This window comes from Helicoverpa zea, chromosome 27 (genome assembly GCF_022581195.2).
Source record: "Helicoverpa zea isolate HzStark_Cry1AcR chromosome 27, ilHelZeax1.1, whole genome shotgun sequence".
NCBI lineage: Eukaryota > Metazoa > Arthropoda > Insecta > Lepidoptera > Noctuidae > Helicoverpa > Helicoverpa zea.
Genome location: NC_061478.1, coordinates 179,584 through 197,953, shown reverse-complemented (window position 1 = coordinate 197,953; position 18,370 = coordinate 179,584). Strand labels below are relative to the sequence as shown.

Below are 18,370 nucleotides of genomic sequence, written 5' to 3'. Positions count from 1 at the left end.
ATACTCATGACCATTACTAATTACAAATCGCTTATCGAATTAAATTAGATGATTAGTGCGATCATCAACGCATTGATTCAAGTTCAAAGAACAGTTTTTATCTGTGATAATTTTCTAACAAATTATAGATAAAAAAGGATAAAATATGCCTTCTGAACGCGTGTCTACGCAGTGGCGAAACTATTTATATAATTATAGATACGCCAAAATAAGATAACTGATAGTAGCTGTCTACTATTTGTAAGTAAACGAGATATAAATGGCGTTGTATAGAGAACTCTTGTGTATTATTTCATTTCTTTGGCGTACAGGTCTATTGAGGGCCCTTATATTTAATAGACGTACAAAAAAGGAGATGGAAAACACTAAAAGGGAAAAGACCTTATATGACTCTGGAAGATGGCGGCAAAATTAAGACGGCAACAATCTGCCGACTTATTATAGATACATTTTCTTTCAATGTTTTTGAAGTGAATTTGCTGAGACAATTTTGAAAATTATTTTTCACATTAGATAGCTATGTTATTGAGTCTCGTAGGCTACGCTATTTAATTATTATTATTACATGTTCGCCTTGTATTTAGGTAAAACAGCCAGTAATAAAACAAAAAACATAATCTCAAAAAATAATCTTTACTTACAACCATTTTTACACATTCACACACGCACTGCGAGACCGATACATCAGCTATACGATAGAAAAATAACAAATTTCTTGGAAAAATAATACAAAAACGAAAAAACATCGACGAACAGAACAGTAAGTATAAATATAAATATTATTATGTACAGGAAGAGCATCTCGCACTCAAATTGGTAAAAAAATTGAATTTTTCCGCTGGTTTCATGTTATTGACTGAAATTAGTGACATTTTGAGATCATCACTTAAGTTATATTAGGTATGTTTATTTGTTTAACAGGCGAAAGACTAACTTGAGCAAACAAGGACCACAACAAAAAATACGCTAAAAAGTTTTGACATTTTAATTTACTAAACATTTTTGGCGCCATTTCTATTGTAGTTCCAAGAAGCTTAGAAGTTTGACTGGAGGCTAACGTACAGATAATAATTATTATAGGGCAAATAAATCACTCACATATGAATATCCTAGTGTGAATGCAATTTTCTATCATGAAAGCATAAATTATCACAACATTTTTGAGGAATCACAGTCTTGGCCCATGTAAACGTCATTTTTCATAGGAAACGGTTGTTTTAAGAAAAACGAACGTTTATTTTGTCGATGAAACTGGGCATTGTAGCGTCAGTCTCCAGTCGCGCATATAAGCTTCTTGGCGTAACATTTATCTGCATATTAAATAGTTGTTGGAACATCGAAATACATAAATCTATTATAGATAGAACTTTATAATACTTTAGAGATACATTTTCGAGCCCAGCATTATTTATAGCACGTTATTATAAACCTACATTCAGTACGAATCCGGATTCGGATTGTTACGGAATTTTAATCTTAAGAAATGTTACATACAAACATGCATTTTCTAAATCAAATGCATTAAAAAAAATATCCAATTTAGTGCGAAAGCTATGTGCGTACATTTATTTCAGCTGTTTATTTAATAAAATAGACAATAGAGAGAAGATTAGAAAATTAAGATAGAACACAGCTTTTTATAAAAATAAAATAAATTGTTTTAAGAAAATATACTTCGTGGAGACTATCTCCCTGGTTTAAACTGTGTAACCGAAAGAGAGTATCCGAGTCAGTACAAAATGTATGTTAGGGCACGTCTAGACGGGACAAAAATGTAGCCTGCCTGGACGCGGCCTAATACTAGACATTTACTGTGTACAGCGCCATCTATTGGCGAAGTGTGACAATAACATGAAACCAGTGGCGACACCTAGAGAGTTCTACTAACAACTGCTTAGAAGAATTTCTTCGCTTGCGCCTCTTTTCTTTCTCTGTGAACAAAATTAAATAGAATTAATATAAAGTTTATGCATTTTAGATATAGTTTATATTGGTAATATAATTTACCGATATCAGACAGTCATGTTGCTTATGTAAAGTATATCTTAAGACCAAAACTTAAAGTCCATATTTGAATAACACCCTCTCATGTTATATTTAGGGACTCGATTTGTCATAAAAGTACTGCTACTGTTACAGCCTTTTTATCGTCCCACTGCTGGGCACAGGCCTCCTCTCACATGGAGAAGGATTGAGCATTATTAATGATTATGAATGATAAAGATTGATTAATGCTCATAAAAGTACTATTTCATTTAAATAATTTTCTTATAGATCTGTTATTATAACTAAGTACTACATAAATATTTGTGAAGGTACTAAAGCTTCACTATTTTGGACTATAAATTAATGAATTAATTAATTTATACTCACTTATACATGGCGTATATGAGCATGAGCGCGAGCTGAGCTGCTACAACGACCAGCAGCCCGGTGAAGCTCACGCAGCTCACGTCGGGGCACGCCGACATGCCCGCTACCTGCGGCTGTTGCGTTGCTAACCTATGGGCCAAGAGTTGGTTATAAGTTGATGATTTGTTTTTGCTTATACATGCATATGATTTGATGTTTAATTCGAGATAGTTTATTGACGATTTTGTTACTTAATTCTGACGTAAACGAAGGGTAAACGAGACCCTATTACTAAGTATTTGCTGTCTGTTTGTCACCAGGCTGTATTTCATGAACTGTGATAATCAGACAGATGACATAGTACACAGAACATAATTTTTTGACACATACAAATGTAAAACTTTATGAGTGCCTTTTTTCTGTGAAAATTTAGTTCCATGTACTGGGGACTAACATTTTCCCTGATGATGTATATGTTTATGTTGTAAAATTTAATAAATATTTTAGGTGGCTCCCATACGACAAACGGGATTTTTGGTAGTTATATAAATCATGGTACAGAATCCTTCATTTCAAAAAGTATTATGGTTTCAAGCTGTGCCCTATAGGGTTCATATTGTTTCTGTCTTTAACTGTATTATACCAGATGGAATATTAATACAGAATTGAGTATAGAAGTATTCTATATACAGATAGAAAGAAAGAAAGAAAATGAGTTTTATACATATATAAAATGAGTTTTATATATATTAGATTACTATTTACTTTAGTCATTATGATAATTTTATTCTTTGCGTGTAACAATAATTGTAATACATAACATGACACTTTGCTCTAATTATCTATAAAATCCCATCTTCTACCTATATTTCACAAACAAAATCCACATTTTCATTCTTACCTCTGCGCCACGCCAGTGACGGTGGCCTTGACCTGTTGCATACTATCGCGCAGCTCGTTGAGGAACTGCGGTGAGGCTCCAGCACCGGCAGCACCCGCGGCGCCAGTGGCGGCGGCTAGCGAGTCTGATTTACGGGACACGTCGATTATGAACCCTCTGTCAAAGAGAATAGGGGTGAAATTAGAATGACACACACAATATTTATAATATAAGCGCTTTGGTTTATATGTACTGTAAGCTTATATTTTTTGAAAATAAATAAGCATGATTTTTTTTGAGAAAGGTGCTTTTTTGCAGGGAATTACGTACATATTACACGAATATTATGAAAGAAAGAAAGAAAAATTAGTTATTGACACAAGCCATACATAGACATAAGAATAAAATATATGAAAGTAACAAAAGGTAGCGCCAAATAAGTCCAGTTATAAAGTTACAAGAGTTGATTTGATTGTGTGAATGTGCTAATTTCAGATAAGTGTTGTTGGGCCAATTATTGAGGAAGGCTATATACATATAGGTTTATTTTTATATAAATACGCGAAGTAATTCCCAGGGAATGCAGATGAAACAGCGAGAAATAGCTAGTGCCATATAAAATTTAACTAATCAACACTTACGAGGTTATTTATTAATTAATTTTAAATAACTAGTTATTATTAAAGTAAAAACCTATCAGATATATCAAAATTCCAGTACACTATAATCTGGGCGTAGTGCATTTGAAAATATATTGTGAAGAAAAGTGTCAAAGTCATTTCTTTCAGTTCATATATTACCTACATAACATCGTTATTACTTACTTGAGTTCAGCGATGGTGTTGATCATGATCTGATTGTTGGCGACCAGCGCGTCCCAGTCGTGACGACCGATAGGCAGCGTCGGCATCTACAACATAATACATTAATTATTTTTTTTGCCAAATATTTCATTAACTGCATAGCCTTTTCTCAAGCTAAACTTAGCTTTTTATCTAACTTGTTTGTAACTTGAGTGTCATATAGACCAGTTTGCCCATAGATTTTATAATCTGTTATGGTCCTCATTGAACTCTAAAGATCCATTTAGGACTCAGTAGAATCTTTTCCAGGACACTGAGTCGAAGTCCCTTTAAAATTCAAAAAAAGTCCTTTTAAGTCCGTAAAGGTTCCTTTAGAAAGCTGTAAATCCCTGTTAAACTCTGAAGGCCCCCTTAAACTACTGTTTTAAAAGTCTATTTAGGACGTGGTAGGTTTTTTGAGGAAGTTATGCGTGCCTATCATACCCTACTGATTTCTATTGACCCCTATAGACGTCGTATATATTACCTGTTGCGGCGGCGCGGCGCCGGGCTGTATGGGCTGTCCCTGCGTGTGTCCGTACACCGCCGTCAGCATCGACAGCGAGTTCATCTGCTTGCCTATCACCTGGAACATACACAATTAATATTATATTTAGTGCGAAAATTATTATTATTACTTATTATACTAATAATATAAGTGTAAAAGTAAAACTAGAGTTTGTCTACCTGCCATAACTAGTGCAAGAATCTTAATGAAATTGGCGCGAGTCTTGGAATGTGAAAAAATATAAGCTATTTTTTATCCGGATGCGAGAAATAGTTCCTTCAAAATACGGGCGGCAAAGCCATGGTAAGTAGATATCACAAAAAAGTTTAGAAATTGACTTATTTTATTACATATGCATTTTTATTTAAATTGCAATGTTTCATTCTAAATCCAACATGGCCGCATATCCAAGATGGCGAACCAATATTTATAATTCTATCCTGCAATATGGGTATCAAAGGACCCTTTCATTTACACTCACATTGCCTTGTTGAGAATAACTCAAATATCTACAAAAATATAATAATTTATATTATTTGTCCTCACCTCATCGACCTTCTTGTTAAGATCCCTGAGTATGTCGTGTATCTGTCCCTGTCCCTGGAAGATCTGCCGCAGCTCGCGCTGCGCGTCCGACTCGAACCAGTCCTCGAACTCGCCGTCCTTGTCACGCACCTGCGGGAAGAATGGGGGTTGTGTGAGTTAGAAGAAGATGGGTGTATGTTTGTGAATATAAAGTCAACATTTTTATGGTCTAGATAGCTAGATAGGCCTGTCGCAGGTTCTTATAAAAAGTTAAGCTAGTTCGTTACTTACAAGTTATCCTAATATTACACATAGTACGTATTTTTTTTTTCAGTGTCTTTAAGAGTAATTTTTCAATGTCAAGTTTTTACTGTATGTTTAACATTTTCCAGAGACACTCTCGATTTCTCAGGATTTCTATCATCAAAACATGGACGTGATAACATCGGGACCATTTCAAAAATATTTCTAACAAAAAAGTATTGCGCAATTTACCAACCAGGTACCCCACAAATAATACGAATTATTTGCTTTAATATGACAGCTGCCAATGATTATGTTACATTCTATGCTGTGCAATAATAACTATTTAAATTGAATGATTAACTCCTGTACCTCATCAGGATGCTCCTTCCGGTAGTCCTCCTTCTGCTGCTCGAGTTTCTTCTGATACTCCTGGTACTCCTGCGACAGCTTCTGCTGCTCGTCAGAGCTCATCTGCTGACCTCCTGCATACACAACACATTATGTTTAATATTTTTTCTAATAAACTAATGCCATGTTGACTGAATAAAAAAGTATCTAGGAAAAATATTGAAAGCAGTTCTTTTTGTATGCTACTTTCTTATTTTCTGAAGATCTGAACCAATTTAGACAAATCGTTTCACATATTTAATTAGCCGTATCACACGGATCCAATCGCGTCCCGTGGAAATTGCTTCTTATACCTTCAGTTCAGTTGTTGTTCGGAGCCTTTTGGTCACACATAAACAAAATATTGTAAGTTTACATTAAAACCCCCCTTTTTGGAGTCACTTCCTCGCGAACATCCCTTTTACACAACTAACTTTACGGTGACCGTGAATGCTCAACTGAGTACTAATGACAACCAACTGACCGCTCTGCTGCTGCTGCGCGTGCAACGAGGTAGTGAGTAAATGAATGACGTCATGATCGTCCGCCAGTCCGCCCGTAGCCGCGGACAGCCCGAGGAACCCTCCGCGCGGAAGCACCACATTCTCCGCGCGGAAACATAGCTCGTAGTCTGCTTCATTGTTTGTCATGCCTGGAAGGAAACATAAGTATTTTTAACTAGTTTGGAGAGAAATATTTTAAACAAATAATAAAATGAATTTGAGTGCACATATGTATGGTCTTTTGTGCACATTGCTACATTAATATCATTTTGCAGTATATATTGTGCACAGATGCGGTATATTTGGCATAAAATACGGTTAATTACGTACAATTCGATGCGCTCGCGAGTCTAGATAAACTTGTTACGTCAGATTATTGTGCACAGGTGCCATATATTTTGCACAGACACAATATATTATGCACAGGTGCCGTATATTGTGCACAGACGCGGTATATTTTGCACAGAACACACTCACCGTTGTGGAAGTACACTGTGAGGGTGTTGAGGTAGTATTCGATGCGGGCGCGAGTCGGGAACGGCTTGTTACGTCAGTCTATTGTGCACAGACGCGGTATATTTTGCACAGAACACACTCACCGTTGTGGAAGTACACTGTGAGGGTGTTGAGGTAGTATTCGATGCGGGCGCGAGTCGGGAACGGCTTGTTACGGAAGTCACGAAGACATCCTGACAGGAGTTGTTGTGAACCGTCACTGGAAGACACAAGAAATATTTTTGATTAATAAATTATATCCCATTCATATGTATAAAAATATTACCGAAACTATTGAACCGATTTGAACTGAGAAGCTATTCCTAGGTGACATAGGCTATACTTTATCCGGGTACGGAAAGTAAAAGTAAAGGAAAGTTTTAGATAGCTTCTTTACCGAGTTAGGCTATGGCCTCACTCCGCTGTTTGAACTGTTCCACGCACCCGGATAAATAGCCCATATGGCTGCATAAGGCTGTAAGCTCCATAGAATGTCCGTAGTACTTTTCACAGACTCGAATAAAATCGTAAAACAAACAGCCAGTTTTTTTTAAATTTTACTTTAAAATTGAGTACTTCTAAACCAAACTCGTACTCACCTCTTATGATCAAACACCTTAGTGCCATCATTGATCACAGCCATGATATAAGGGTTGTTGTGCTTGTTATCATTGTCGAAGGAGTCGAAGATGACCGCGAGCCCGTTCCACCGGTCCGAGGAGCCGAACACCTCGCCCGTGTAGTCGCCGCGCTGAGTCGTGTACCAGAACGCCTGGAAGGAAGGTCGAAATGTTAAGATTACTGGTTTGAAGATTACTGGTCAGAAATATGTATGCTTAACAATGGAGACGCGAAACACCAGCATTATAAACGAAAAATATATAAAATACATAAGTTGTTATAGGTAAAATTCTCGTTTGCTATGCCTATTATAGGTGTACACATAAAATCGTTCTGGTCGACTTTCAGTCTAAGCAGATGCAACACAGGGGAATTCGTCATGAAAATTCATCCACAGACCGATCAAGCATTGCTTAAGATCGATAAATCGGGTATTACTAAGCTACAAGCTTCTCTTTCAGCGACTACAATAAGACAAACAGTGCCAGATTAACCAAGCTCGGGGATCTGAACAAGACAAGGACAAGGCCTTAAAGCCTTAAGTCCTAAAATTAGTCAACTTCTTACTAACCTCGTACCTCGTGACTGATCAAAAACAAGTCAGTTCGGTTGTACAGGGACTCTCAAGGACTAGGTACGGATGCCCCGTAGGGGCCTTTGGTAATAACTCCTCTTACTATATGGTTAATCCAACACTGGTGATAACTTCTACAGCATTCTCCCCACTTACCAGTCCGTCAGCTCCTATCCGTCCCCTGCCGGTGACCTTGAACATGATGTCGATCTCCCACCAGTCGAAGTTGAGCGGCTGCTTCGACCAGATGGCGCCCTTCTGACTGCGCAGCGACGGCGCCAGGCGGACGCTCTCACCAGACGCTATCGCATCTGAAAATTAAGATTTTGGGGGTAAGCATATGTATTTTGGTGATTTTTTTGAGAATTTTGGATATAGGTAAGGCCATGTTTGAAAACGATTATGTTTTTTAGATAGCTAGAATTTCCAGTTCAGCTTCAAGCTAAAGAGTTTTCTGATTGAACGCGCTATAATAAAACTGTGTTAGATATTTCTTTTATAGAGGAACTCTGTAGGTAGAGCAGTTCCCGGTAGGTGAAATCGCAGGGGGAAGCGAGTACCTATAGCTTATCATTTTTCATAGTCTTGTTATTCAAAAATAATTTACAAACATGAATCAATAAGGCATTTAAAAACCTCACACATCTAAAATCTATACAAACTATGCTAATTAAATTGCCAGCCGACGAATTGTCATGTAGAGTTATTATAAATACACAATAGTTTATACATATGTATGTTCTTATGAACTACTTGAGAGATGTTGAATTAATAATGAGTTCGCGTCTACTCTTAGATGAGTTCTTGATCTATATGTATAAGTCTGCTAAGTAAATTATTATGTAGATTGAAATAGGGATTTTTAGAAATCCTATTTATACATTTTTGTAAGAAAACTAGCTGTTCCTGCGGTTTCAGCCGAGTCTTGTTGAAGGAACTACTTCCCGCAAACGGGTAAAAGTAGTTTATGTCCTTTCTAAGGATTAGAACCTTTACCTACGTATACCATTTAATCGGTTCAGTAGTTCAGACGAGAAAGCCGGACAGACAAACAGATAATTCGTTGGATTAGCAAACATCCGCGTTTTGTCATGAACAATTGAAATAGGAAGCTAGTAAATAGTACCGATTGTAATAATAATGGCGTGTTAATATAAGGAGATCAGCCAGCTGCGCAGGACATATTATAGTGCACGAGCATTTGCTTGGACACAGGTGCACTCACTATTCCTTCACAATCCGACACGACCAGAGAGAGATCAGGACCGACATTTACGTGCTCTCCGATGCACGGGTGAACCAATCACCAACTTCCAGACTACGGGCTACTTTGTGAATGTTTCTAAAACTCACAGAGTGATTTCGGCCCCGGGAATCGAACCCGAGATGTCGTGCTTAGCAGTCGCGCTTGCGACTATTAGACCAACAAAAAATATAGTTGTATTAGGAAGCTAATAAATAATATCGATTGATACACATATCGATTACATAAACTCGGTAAGCTAAATGTTATCTTTATTATGGTAGTTTATCAATATATTCAATGCGGATTGTATTTCGTTCGGAATGTTATCAGTAATGGCTTCTGTTCCCGGTTTTACCCAGTTTTCTATGTTGGAAGGACCATAGTATATTTAGGGATACTTTAGGTTTCATTTCAGGGTAGAATTTTTGTAACAATTTCATACCAATATTATTTTAATACAGATATTAGATTCACTTCTATGATTTATAGTGGGTTTATGATAAGTAGGGTAGGACTTTTGATTTATTTATTTTAATCATGACCTACCATTACTGAAAATCAATGTGGACTTTCTTCAGTAATTTAGACTTAAAAGATGTGCTTTGATCAGCCCTTTGCCATTTGGAAAATTAGGAAAAAGATTTAACTATTCAATAGACTTTAATTCACCATGGATGGTAGTCATCTATATTCCAATCAATATGTTACAGAGATATACAGTGTGAAATAAAATGTGTTTCTATCTAAATCCATTTATTGGTGCTCAGATAATAATATCATGAACTACAGGTTGTAAGTGAGTAAAGGAATATAAAAATTCAGTGTCTAATTTGACGCCGATTTTGGTTTCACAACAATCAATTTTTTTTTTCATACTTAAAATCATCATCTGCCTAGCCTTTTCCTAACAACATTGGGTTTGGCTTCCAGTCTAACTGGATACCTGTAAGAATCGTTGTCAGATAATTGAAACAACTGTCAAGGGCGTTCAAATTGCAGCCGGTCAGCTGGTATTGTCCAATTTAACATGCTTTCAAAAAACCAGTCTGACAAGCGTAATAAATCCTAACAGATTTTATTCAACCATGCACATACATGTATTTGAACTAATTAAAAAAATATCTGTTGTAGCATTTCACAATACTTCAGCTCAGCAAATCACTAAGTTTGCACTATCAATGTTTTCAATTTAAATGCATATTAAGCAAGTATGAAATGTACTTTTATACTCCAATTGCGGACTTACAACTACGTTTATCAGTGATATTTGCAAGAATTCCAAGTATTAGGTAGGTAATGTCAATTTGTCACAGTTGGTATGTTATTTATAAAATACTAAACTTATATAGTCCAAGGTTTTATTTTTTCAGAGTAGTTCCAGTTTCAGATTATAACAGTTTGTGTGACTTTATAAGCTACTGGTCCTGGCTAAGTGATTTCCCACAGTCCCGACTGTATCCAGTGGGAACTACTGCCTGTACCCAGATGACATATAGCCTTTGATACTCCATGCTACTATGTGTGTGCGATATAGTTGTATCTTCTTCCCCTCTTGACTTAATTGTCATATTGCTTAGGAACAAATAAATGTACTTCCCTGACTTTGATAATTTCTTGACTAATACACATTTTCCCTGAGTGTCACTATTACACATATTGAATAATTCTGTAGGCAGAAGCTAGTAATAAAATAATAGCTTCAGCTTATCATTATGAGGAAATTGAACCTCATCCCTTTAGGTGTGAACTATCTTATATAGGTCTATAACAATAAATACATATATTTTTATTTACTGCTATTTTTCTATGCTAATATAATAATGTTATGTTAAGTAATAAATAAGTTAGAAATTATAGAGGTAAAGTTTGTGTCTGCAAAGGGTAATTTCTGGTCTACTGTTTTTTCTTTTTTTTTTAATAGGAATCTACGTTATTTGGGAGTGTCATAGTCTGTATTTTATTTAGGTAGGTACCTACTTCCTATAGTTTTCAATAAAAACTCAATGAAAAATAAATGGATGCCATAAGATTCACCATAAAGAGAAATCAGGTTTCAATGTAATACACGGAATTACTGTCGAAATGATATAATAATAGCCTGCAGTGTACGACTGACACGTTTTTTAAATAGAAAGTTTATCAATATTACACAGAAATAAAAAATATGCATATCATTACGACTTTATGCCATAAAATCAAGTTGCATGAACATGTTATTAGTGTGAATAATTATATCGATTAACGAACTCGTTACAATATCAATAACGACTATTTAATTTAATATTATCATAAATTATTTCAGCTTTTTAACCGTGTCGACTGCTTTCGTGGAACCAAAAAACATCATCTTGGCAACTATTGCACCTCTCTTTCTAGCATGCACATTAATGTATAGCTCTGTCACTCTCACTCTTGACAGTTTTCACTGACGTGTCGCTGTCAGGTCGACTGGACCGAAACAACAAACGGTTTTAGCCTTTTTATTCACTATTTATAACATAACATGAATATTCATAAACACAGAAACGCAGATAAGAAGTTCATACGTTTAATTAAAACGTCTAAATCCAGCTAATAATTGATAGATAATGAGAAATTAGGTTATACTTACTGCCTCCGTACTCCCAGAATGGAACGGATCCATCTTTTTGCGCTAAATACGGCGGCTTAAACGAATATTTGTATTCAAAACGTCTGTGTACGGACTGGGTATTGACGCACACCAAAACGCTTAATATTACACTGCACAAAACTAAATTTAATTTAATCAACGACATATCGACGGCTTACAGTAACCGTGCCCGCTCACGTCAAGACATTAAAAAAATTGTTGATCGCGAATAAGAATATCGCCCGTGATTCGTCGACTGAGATACGTTCGGATACAGCTTAGTTACTTAAAATAATTCATTGATCAAATGAGGCTCGTAAATATTAATTTATTAAGTACACGAATAGTGTTATATATTAAAGTAAGTAAAATAATAACTATAACTGGTATATAATAATAAAATAATAATATAAGATTGTCCATATTTTTAGCTTTATAAAAGTGTAATCTTTAATAAACCAGAAGATTTTATAAAAACAATATTTTTTGGATATTTTTGCAATTATAAATGTTCACGACAGAAATTATAATAAAGTCAATATAGTTCGGCCATTCAGAGAATGCGTTCCTGACACGTCGCGATTGAACTGACGACGTAACTACATTCATTGATTATTGATATAATAATGTTGTTTTAATGCTCCTCAATTGTTAAAACGGTAAACAACCAGCAAAAATATTTTTATCGTAACTGCAACGCCATTGCAAAGTTACGTCGTCAGTTCAATCGCGACGTGTCAGGAACGCATTCTCTGAATGGCCGAACTATAGTATTGTTTTTTTTTTTTTTTTTTTTTTTTTTTTTTAAGTTGGCTAGTCGCTATATGCGCATTGCCACCGACGAAAACGGGGAAACTTGGTAGGAATGAAATAAAATTTAGGTAACGGAATTTGGATAGGTATTGGATAGGATTATTCGAAAACTACAGGATATTAAACACTTTAAATACGTATGTTATTCAGAGAGATAAAAGCTACTAAATACATATATATATTGGGATCATTAGTTGCTAGCAAGACAGGGATAGAGGTAGGAAAAGGAATCTTATAGGATAAAAGACTTGATAGAAAAGGTTCGTGATCGAGAAGAGGACAGGAAAAAAACATGTGGTTTAAATCGCCAATCTCACCACATTCGCAAAGGGCACTATCAACGATCTGCAGTCGGGCGAGGTGAAGCTTGGAACAATTATGACCTATTCTCATACGAATTAGGCAACTGGTAGCAGCTTTATTAAAATTTAGTTTAGCGAACCACGGTTTTTTTGGAATGCATGATTGGATACGAGCGTAATAGCTACCTTTATTGATACTGCTATTTGCCCATGACTTACTCCAGTCATCCCAAAGAAAATTCTTTGGTAGACTAGCCAAGTCATGAGCAAAATTTATATATGGAAATAAATCACCACATTCTACCGCTTCGCCAGCCAGATGATCAGCTTTCACATTTCCTGTGATGTTGCAATGACCCGGAATCCACACGAAGGAAACTTGAAAACCTAATTGAATACATTGATATAACAGGCTTCTAATGATTAAAATAATCGGAAATACTGGTTTAGATTTAAAAGGATATTTTTTAATTGCTTGCAATGCACTTAATGCGTCAGTAAATATTACTGTCCTACCCAATTTCATTAAGCGGACGTACTCTAAGGCCTTGAGGAGACCAAAGCATTCTCCAGTAAACACTGAAGACTCAGGAGGAAGCTTAACTTTTTGTACTATATTATATTGGGAGTGAAAAACGCCAACTCCGACATAACCAAAAGAAGAGTGTTTAGATGCGTCCGTGTAAATATGATGCCAATTGTCCCAGTGTATGCTCTTTGAAAAGTTGAATAACTCTTTTATACAATTATCATTTTTATTAATGCCTAAATTTAAAATAACATTCGGAGTAAACACTAATGATTCGTAAGAATTGCAAAAAAGAGGAAATGTTATTGATTTATAAGTTGGAGCTTGCAAAGCAAGGTACTTTTTATAGCTAACAACAAGACAGGGAGGTGATTTGTGAGACCAATAGTGAGAAGAGTTGGTTTCCTCTAAAAGAGACTCAAGTTTTGCGCGTAAAGGGTGATTGGAAAATTGTAAGGCACGGAACAAAAACTTGTCAGAAAGATATTGACGTCGAAGGGATAGAGGAGGATGAACCGTTTCGACCTGTAAGGCATTAATTGGGCTTGACTTCATAGCTCCGGTTACAATTCGTAAAGCCTTTGACTGAATAGCGTCCAATCTTTTAAAAGCAGCTAAATTACCAGGTTCTAGTAAGAATGTACCATAGTCTAATACACTTCTAACTATTGCATTATAAATTAATTTTAGTGAGAATGGATGGGCCCCCCACCACACTCCAGACAAACATCTTAATATATTTATTCTTTGTTCACACCTCGCTGCTATATATTCGCAGTGTGGAACTCCAGAAAGTTTGCTATCTAATATCAGACCTAAAAACTTAACTGATGATTTAACAGGAATAGGAACATTATCATAATATACATACACAGGAGGAGGAAGACGCATCCTAGAAAAAAGTACAACAGTACTTTTTGCGGTAGACAGCTCAAGACCATTGTTATCCATCCATTTCTTTAAAAGAGTGAGACCCGATGACAATGAATCACAGGCCGTTGTAACAGAGTTATTTGGGCAATACAACAGCTGGCTTATTCGCTAACTTTCGAATTCTCAGATGTCAACTGGCCTCAGTTGTCATCGGAACTTTGATGTCAACCTATAAGTTCAAAACATTGGTATTCTGTATCGCATGAAGTGGATATCGGTGGATATCGTTACACGGTTGCTGACGCCAAAACTACGATGACAACTTGACAACTCTATTTTTATCGACTATTATACTGCTAAGTAGGAAATACCCTATTAGCATTACATTACTACGTTTGAGAGAACGCTTTATTTTCAGCGTGTTATCTGTTTATAAACAATCTGTGGCGGTAAAATTCAGTATTTGCTTTCTATTGTGTGTGAACTTGGTGTGTAAAATTCCGTGTGGTTGAACAATATTTTAACTGAGAATATTGTGAGTATTGTAGTTGTTATAAATTTTACAACGTAAACAATATTTTGATACGTAGATGTTTATGTTTTGCATGCAAAACAAAAATTGGTACACTACAGGAAGGTAACTTTACGTACTTGAGTAGGTCGTCCCATACATTGAGAGCATCGGTTACCTCACTTACTAAATGAAGGTTGAGACATGCTGCAAATTAGTAACATCAAATTATGTAATATTGGTATTTATTAACTTTTTACGTTATAAGTTCTTACTTTTAGCTCAATTGCAACAGCAGTGTTTTGTTGAGGACGTTGCAGAAACGGACGTAACTCTGCCGAAACTCGCTGAAACCTTGATTTGTTGATACGGAAATTTGCCATGAATTCCTTCTCCCGTAAATCCAGAGAATTATTGAAATCTCGCATACGACGTTTCTGGATTCTGGATAAACTTCGTTTTGTCTCTTATTCCACAAATGCCAGCAAAAATACACGCGAAATTTTTATTCCACACAAAGAAAGATAAAACAAATTAAAATAATACAAATAAAAATAACACTTTCAAAAAATAAAGGAAACGACTCAGGGTTTGTATTTCTATTGGAATCGCAAAATTAGAGAAATCTAATATGTCTGATGCAACAATATAGTATAGACATCCCAGTGATGAGGCATAAAACACTGCTATTTGTAGTGTATTTCAAAAAATGACATTGGCTATCAATTTGATGTCCACTGGGCTTACGGAATCGCAATATAACGTTTATCGATACAGAAACCGCTGTCAAAATGAGTCATGGTGGATATCAGCCTGTGTCGATGCTGATGACGTCATCTCATTTGGTAACTGGCGTTAGCGAATAAGAAAATAGCTGTTTGACAATTTACTGATGTACACTTTACCAATTGATGATATCTGCGAGCTGTCAGTGGAGTTAGCGAATAAGGCTACAGAAGATCATCAGCATATTGGAGCACTTTCACTTCATTATTTAGAGAAGATTCAAGATCGTAAGTATAAATGTCATAAAGTAAAGGACTAAGAACTGAACCTTGAGGGAGACCTCTCCACACGACTCTAGATTCACAAGAATCCTCGTGAGTAAGTTTTATATACCTCTCAGATAATATATTTATAATGAAATTTACAAGCATTATAGGCACATTTAACTGCAGAAGTTTATATTTTAACATAGAAATTACAACGTTATCGTAAGCCGAAGTGATATCCAGAAAAGCTGAAACTATGGAGTGATTGGAAGAAAATGCTAATCTAATGTCAGTGATAAAGATACTTAGACTGTCTAGGGTACTTTTACCACGCCTAAAACCAAATTGACTTTCGCTTAATATTTTCTTACTTTCTATAAACCATTCTAATCTATTTTTGGCTAAATGTTCCGAGACCTTTAACATTACAGATGACAAAGCTATTGGTCGATAAGATGAGCAGTCAGAAGGACTTTTGTTGGGTTTCAAAATTGGAAGGATATCTTGCGATTTCCAAGAAATGGGAACCTTACCAGAAATCACAATTTGATTAATTAATTTAAGGTAATATAAAAGAGATAAATCGCTCATATTAGCCAGAAAAGAGTAGGGTATACCATCTGCACCCGGTGCAGAGTCTTTGATTTGGTACAAAACACCTTTTAGCTCTTCTAAAGTAAATAGATTATCGAGTACGCAGGGAGGATCTGATAATGTGAAAGGGATATGATACGCAGATGTATTATCTGAGACGTATGGGGGAGCCAATTTATCTAAAAAACTATTTCTTAATTGAGGTGGAAGACATGCAGTAACCGGTTCAGAAAAAGCTGATCTGAATCTTCTTATGTTGCGCCAAACAACAGAAGGTTTAACATTTGGTGATATGGAAAGACAAAATGATCTCCAGCCCTCAAACTTCTTTTTTTTTTAATAACTTTTTGGTGTCTGAAATTACTTCACATAAAATGTCAAAATTTTCTTCGGTAGAATTTTCAAAGTAGAACAGTTCACACTGCTTTCTTTTGTGTATAGCATCTGTGCAATCCCTATCCCACCATGGTGGCATTGGGATTTTGTTTAGTGGATTTTTATGAGGGAAAAGATTATCAGCAGTTTTTATCATGGCATCTGATAAAGCATCAGCACAAGCCTGTTCATTCCCACTTTGAATTTCAGGAAGGCTAGAAACGATTTTATCCAAGTGTTCCCTATACGTATGCCAGTTTATATCGGTTAGTTTATACTTCAACCGCGGAGGGCGACTGGAATAAGATTTTTGGCTGGATGGAAATTTTAAAACTATGGGAAAATGATCACTACCATAAGTAGAAGGCATAACTTCCCAACTCAAATGCGAGGCTAGTTTATTAGTGCATAGTGACAGATCAGGTGCACTGGCACCTTCATTTGGAGATGTGCGTCGAGTAGGCGACCCAGTGTTTAAAATACAAAGATTAATATTATCTAACATATCTAATAAAGTACTACCATAACTATTTGTTGTAGCACTACCCCATACTTCATGTTGACAATTAAAATCCCCTAAAACTATAAATGGTTTGGGTAGAAGAGATAAAATATTTACAAGTTCGTTAAAGATTGAAGAAGAAGGACGAGGAATATATACAGAAACGAAACATATACTATCTACAACAGCTGCAATTATGGAGAATGAATTATTATGAGATGGGAGTGAGAAAAGTGAAAATGAATGATGATGTCTGATGAGTAAGGCTACACCGCCATACCCATCAGAACGGTCTTCCCTAAGACAGGCGTACCCAGGGATCTTAAACACAGACCCTGGTTTAAGCCATGTCTCTTGTAGGGCAATAACTATAGGTTTTAAATTATTGACAAGATGTATTATATCAGATTTTTTATTAATTGCGCTTCGACAATTCCATTGTATTGCCTTGGCTTTGTGTTCCATTATGAATATTCTTTTCAGAAACTGCATTAATTACAGTGGCAGCGATGGTCGGTGAGAGGTGTTGAGTCTGGGTTAAAGATTTAATTAGTGCTATGATTAACTCATTTACTGAGGCTGATGATAGATCATCTCTGGGGATGAGAGCACAACCATCTTTTGGTTGAGGCAGACCCCTAGCGAGTTCTTGATGGAATTGCTGATCATAACCTTTTGAAAACTGAGGGGGGGAACGAGGCTTAATAAATACAGTTTTTTTATAAGATGTTTTATTTTTTGTTGGAGAGTAATCCTGAGGAACAGAAGCATTTATATTGCTTGAAACTGTGGGAGAGGAAAGCAAAGCATCAGCATAAGAAATTTTGGAAATTGTGGGGTGAAGTTTTGAGGCTTCAGCATATGATATGCAGGATTTGGCCATAGATTCTTTTATGTTTTTCTGCCTCTCATATTCTAAACATTTCCTGCTAGTGGCCTCATGGAAACCTTTGCAGAGACAGCAATGCAAATTATCCTCAGAGATGGTGCACCCATCCCCAGAGTGACCTTGACCACATTTGTAGCATCTAGGGGTAGATCTACACTGACTTTTAACGTGCCCATATCTACAACAATTATAGCACTGAA

The 18,370-nt window shown here is 36.0% G+C and overlaps 1 protein-coding gene across 1 annotated transcript; it reads right to left on the bottom strand.

Moving 5' to 3' along the window:
* Positions 1-614: 614 nt before the first annotated feature.
* Positions 615-12,016, bottom strand: LOC124643432 (protein ERGIC-53). Its single transcript, XM_047182419.1, has 12 exons — positions 11,791-12,016; positions 8,090-8,244; positions 7,338-7,510; positions 6,843-6,958; positions 6,225-6,392; positions 5,723-5,835; positions 5,129-5,257; positions 4,562-4,660; positions 4,057-4,142; positions 3,254-3,409; positions 2,374-2,502; positions 615-1,931 (listed from the first exon to the last, which is right to left on the bottom strand). The coding sequence occupies exons 1-12, from the start codon at positions 11,954-11,956 to the stop codon at positions 1,895-1,897; spliced, it is 1,527 nt and encodes a 508-aa protein (XP_047038375.1). The 5' UTR covers positions 11,957-12,016; the 3' UTR covers positions 615-1,894.
* Between the last annotated feature and the right edge of the window lie 6,354 nt (positions 12,017-18,370).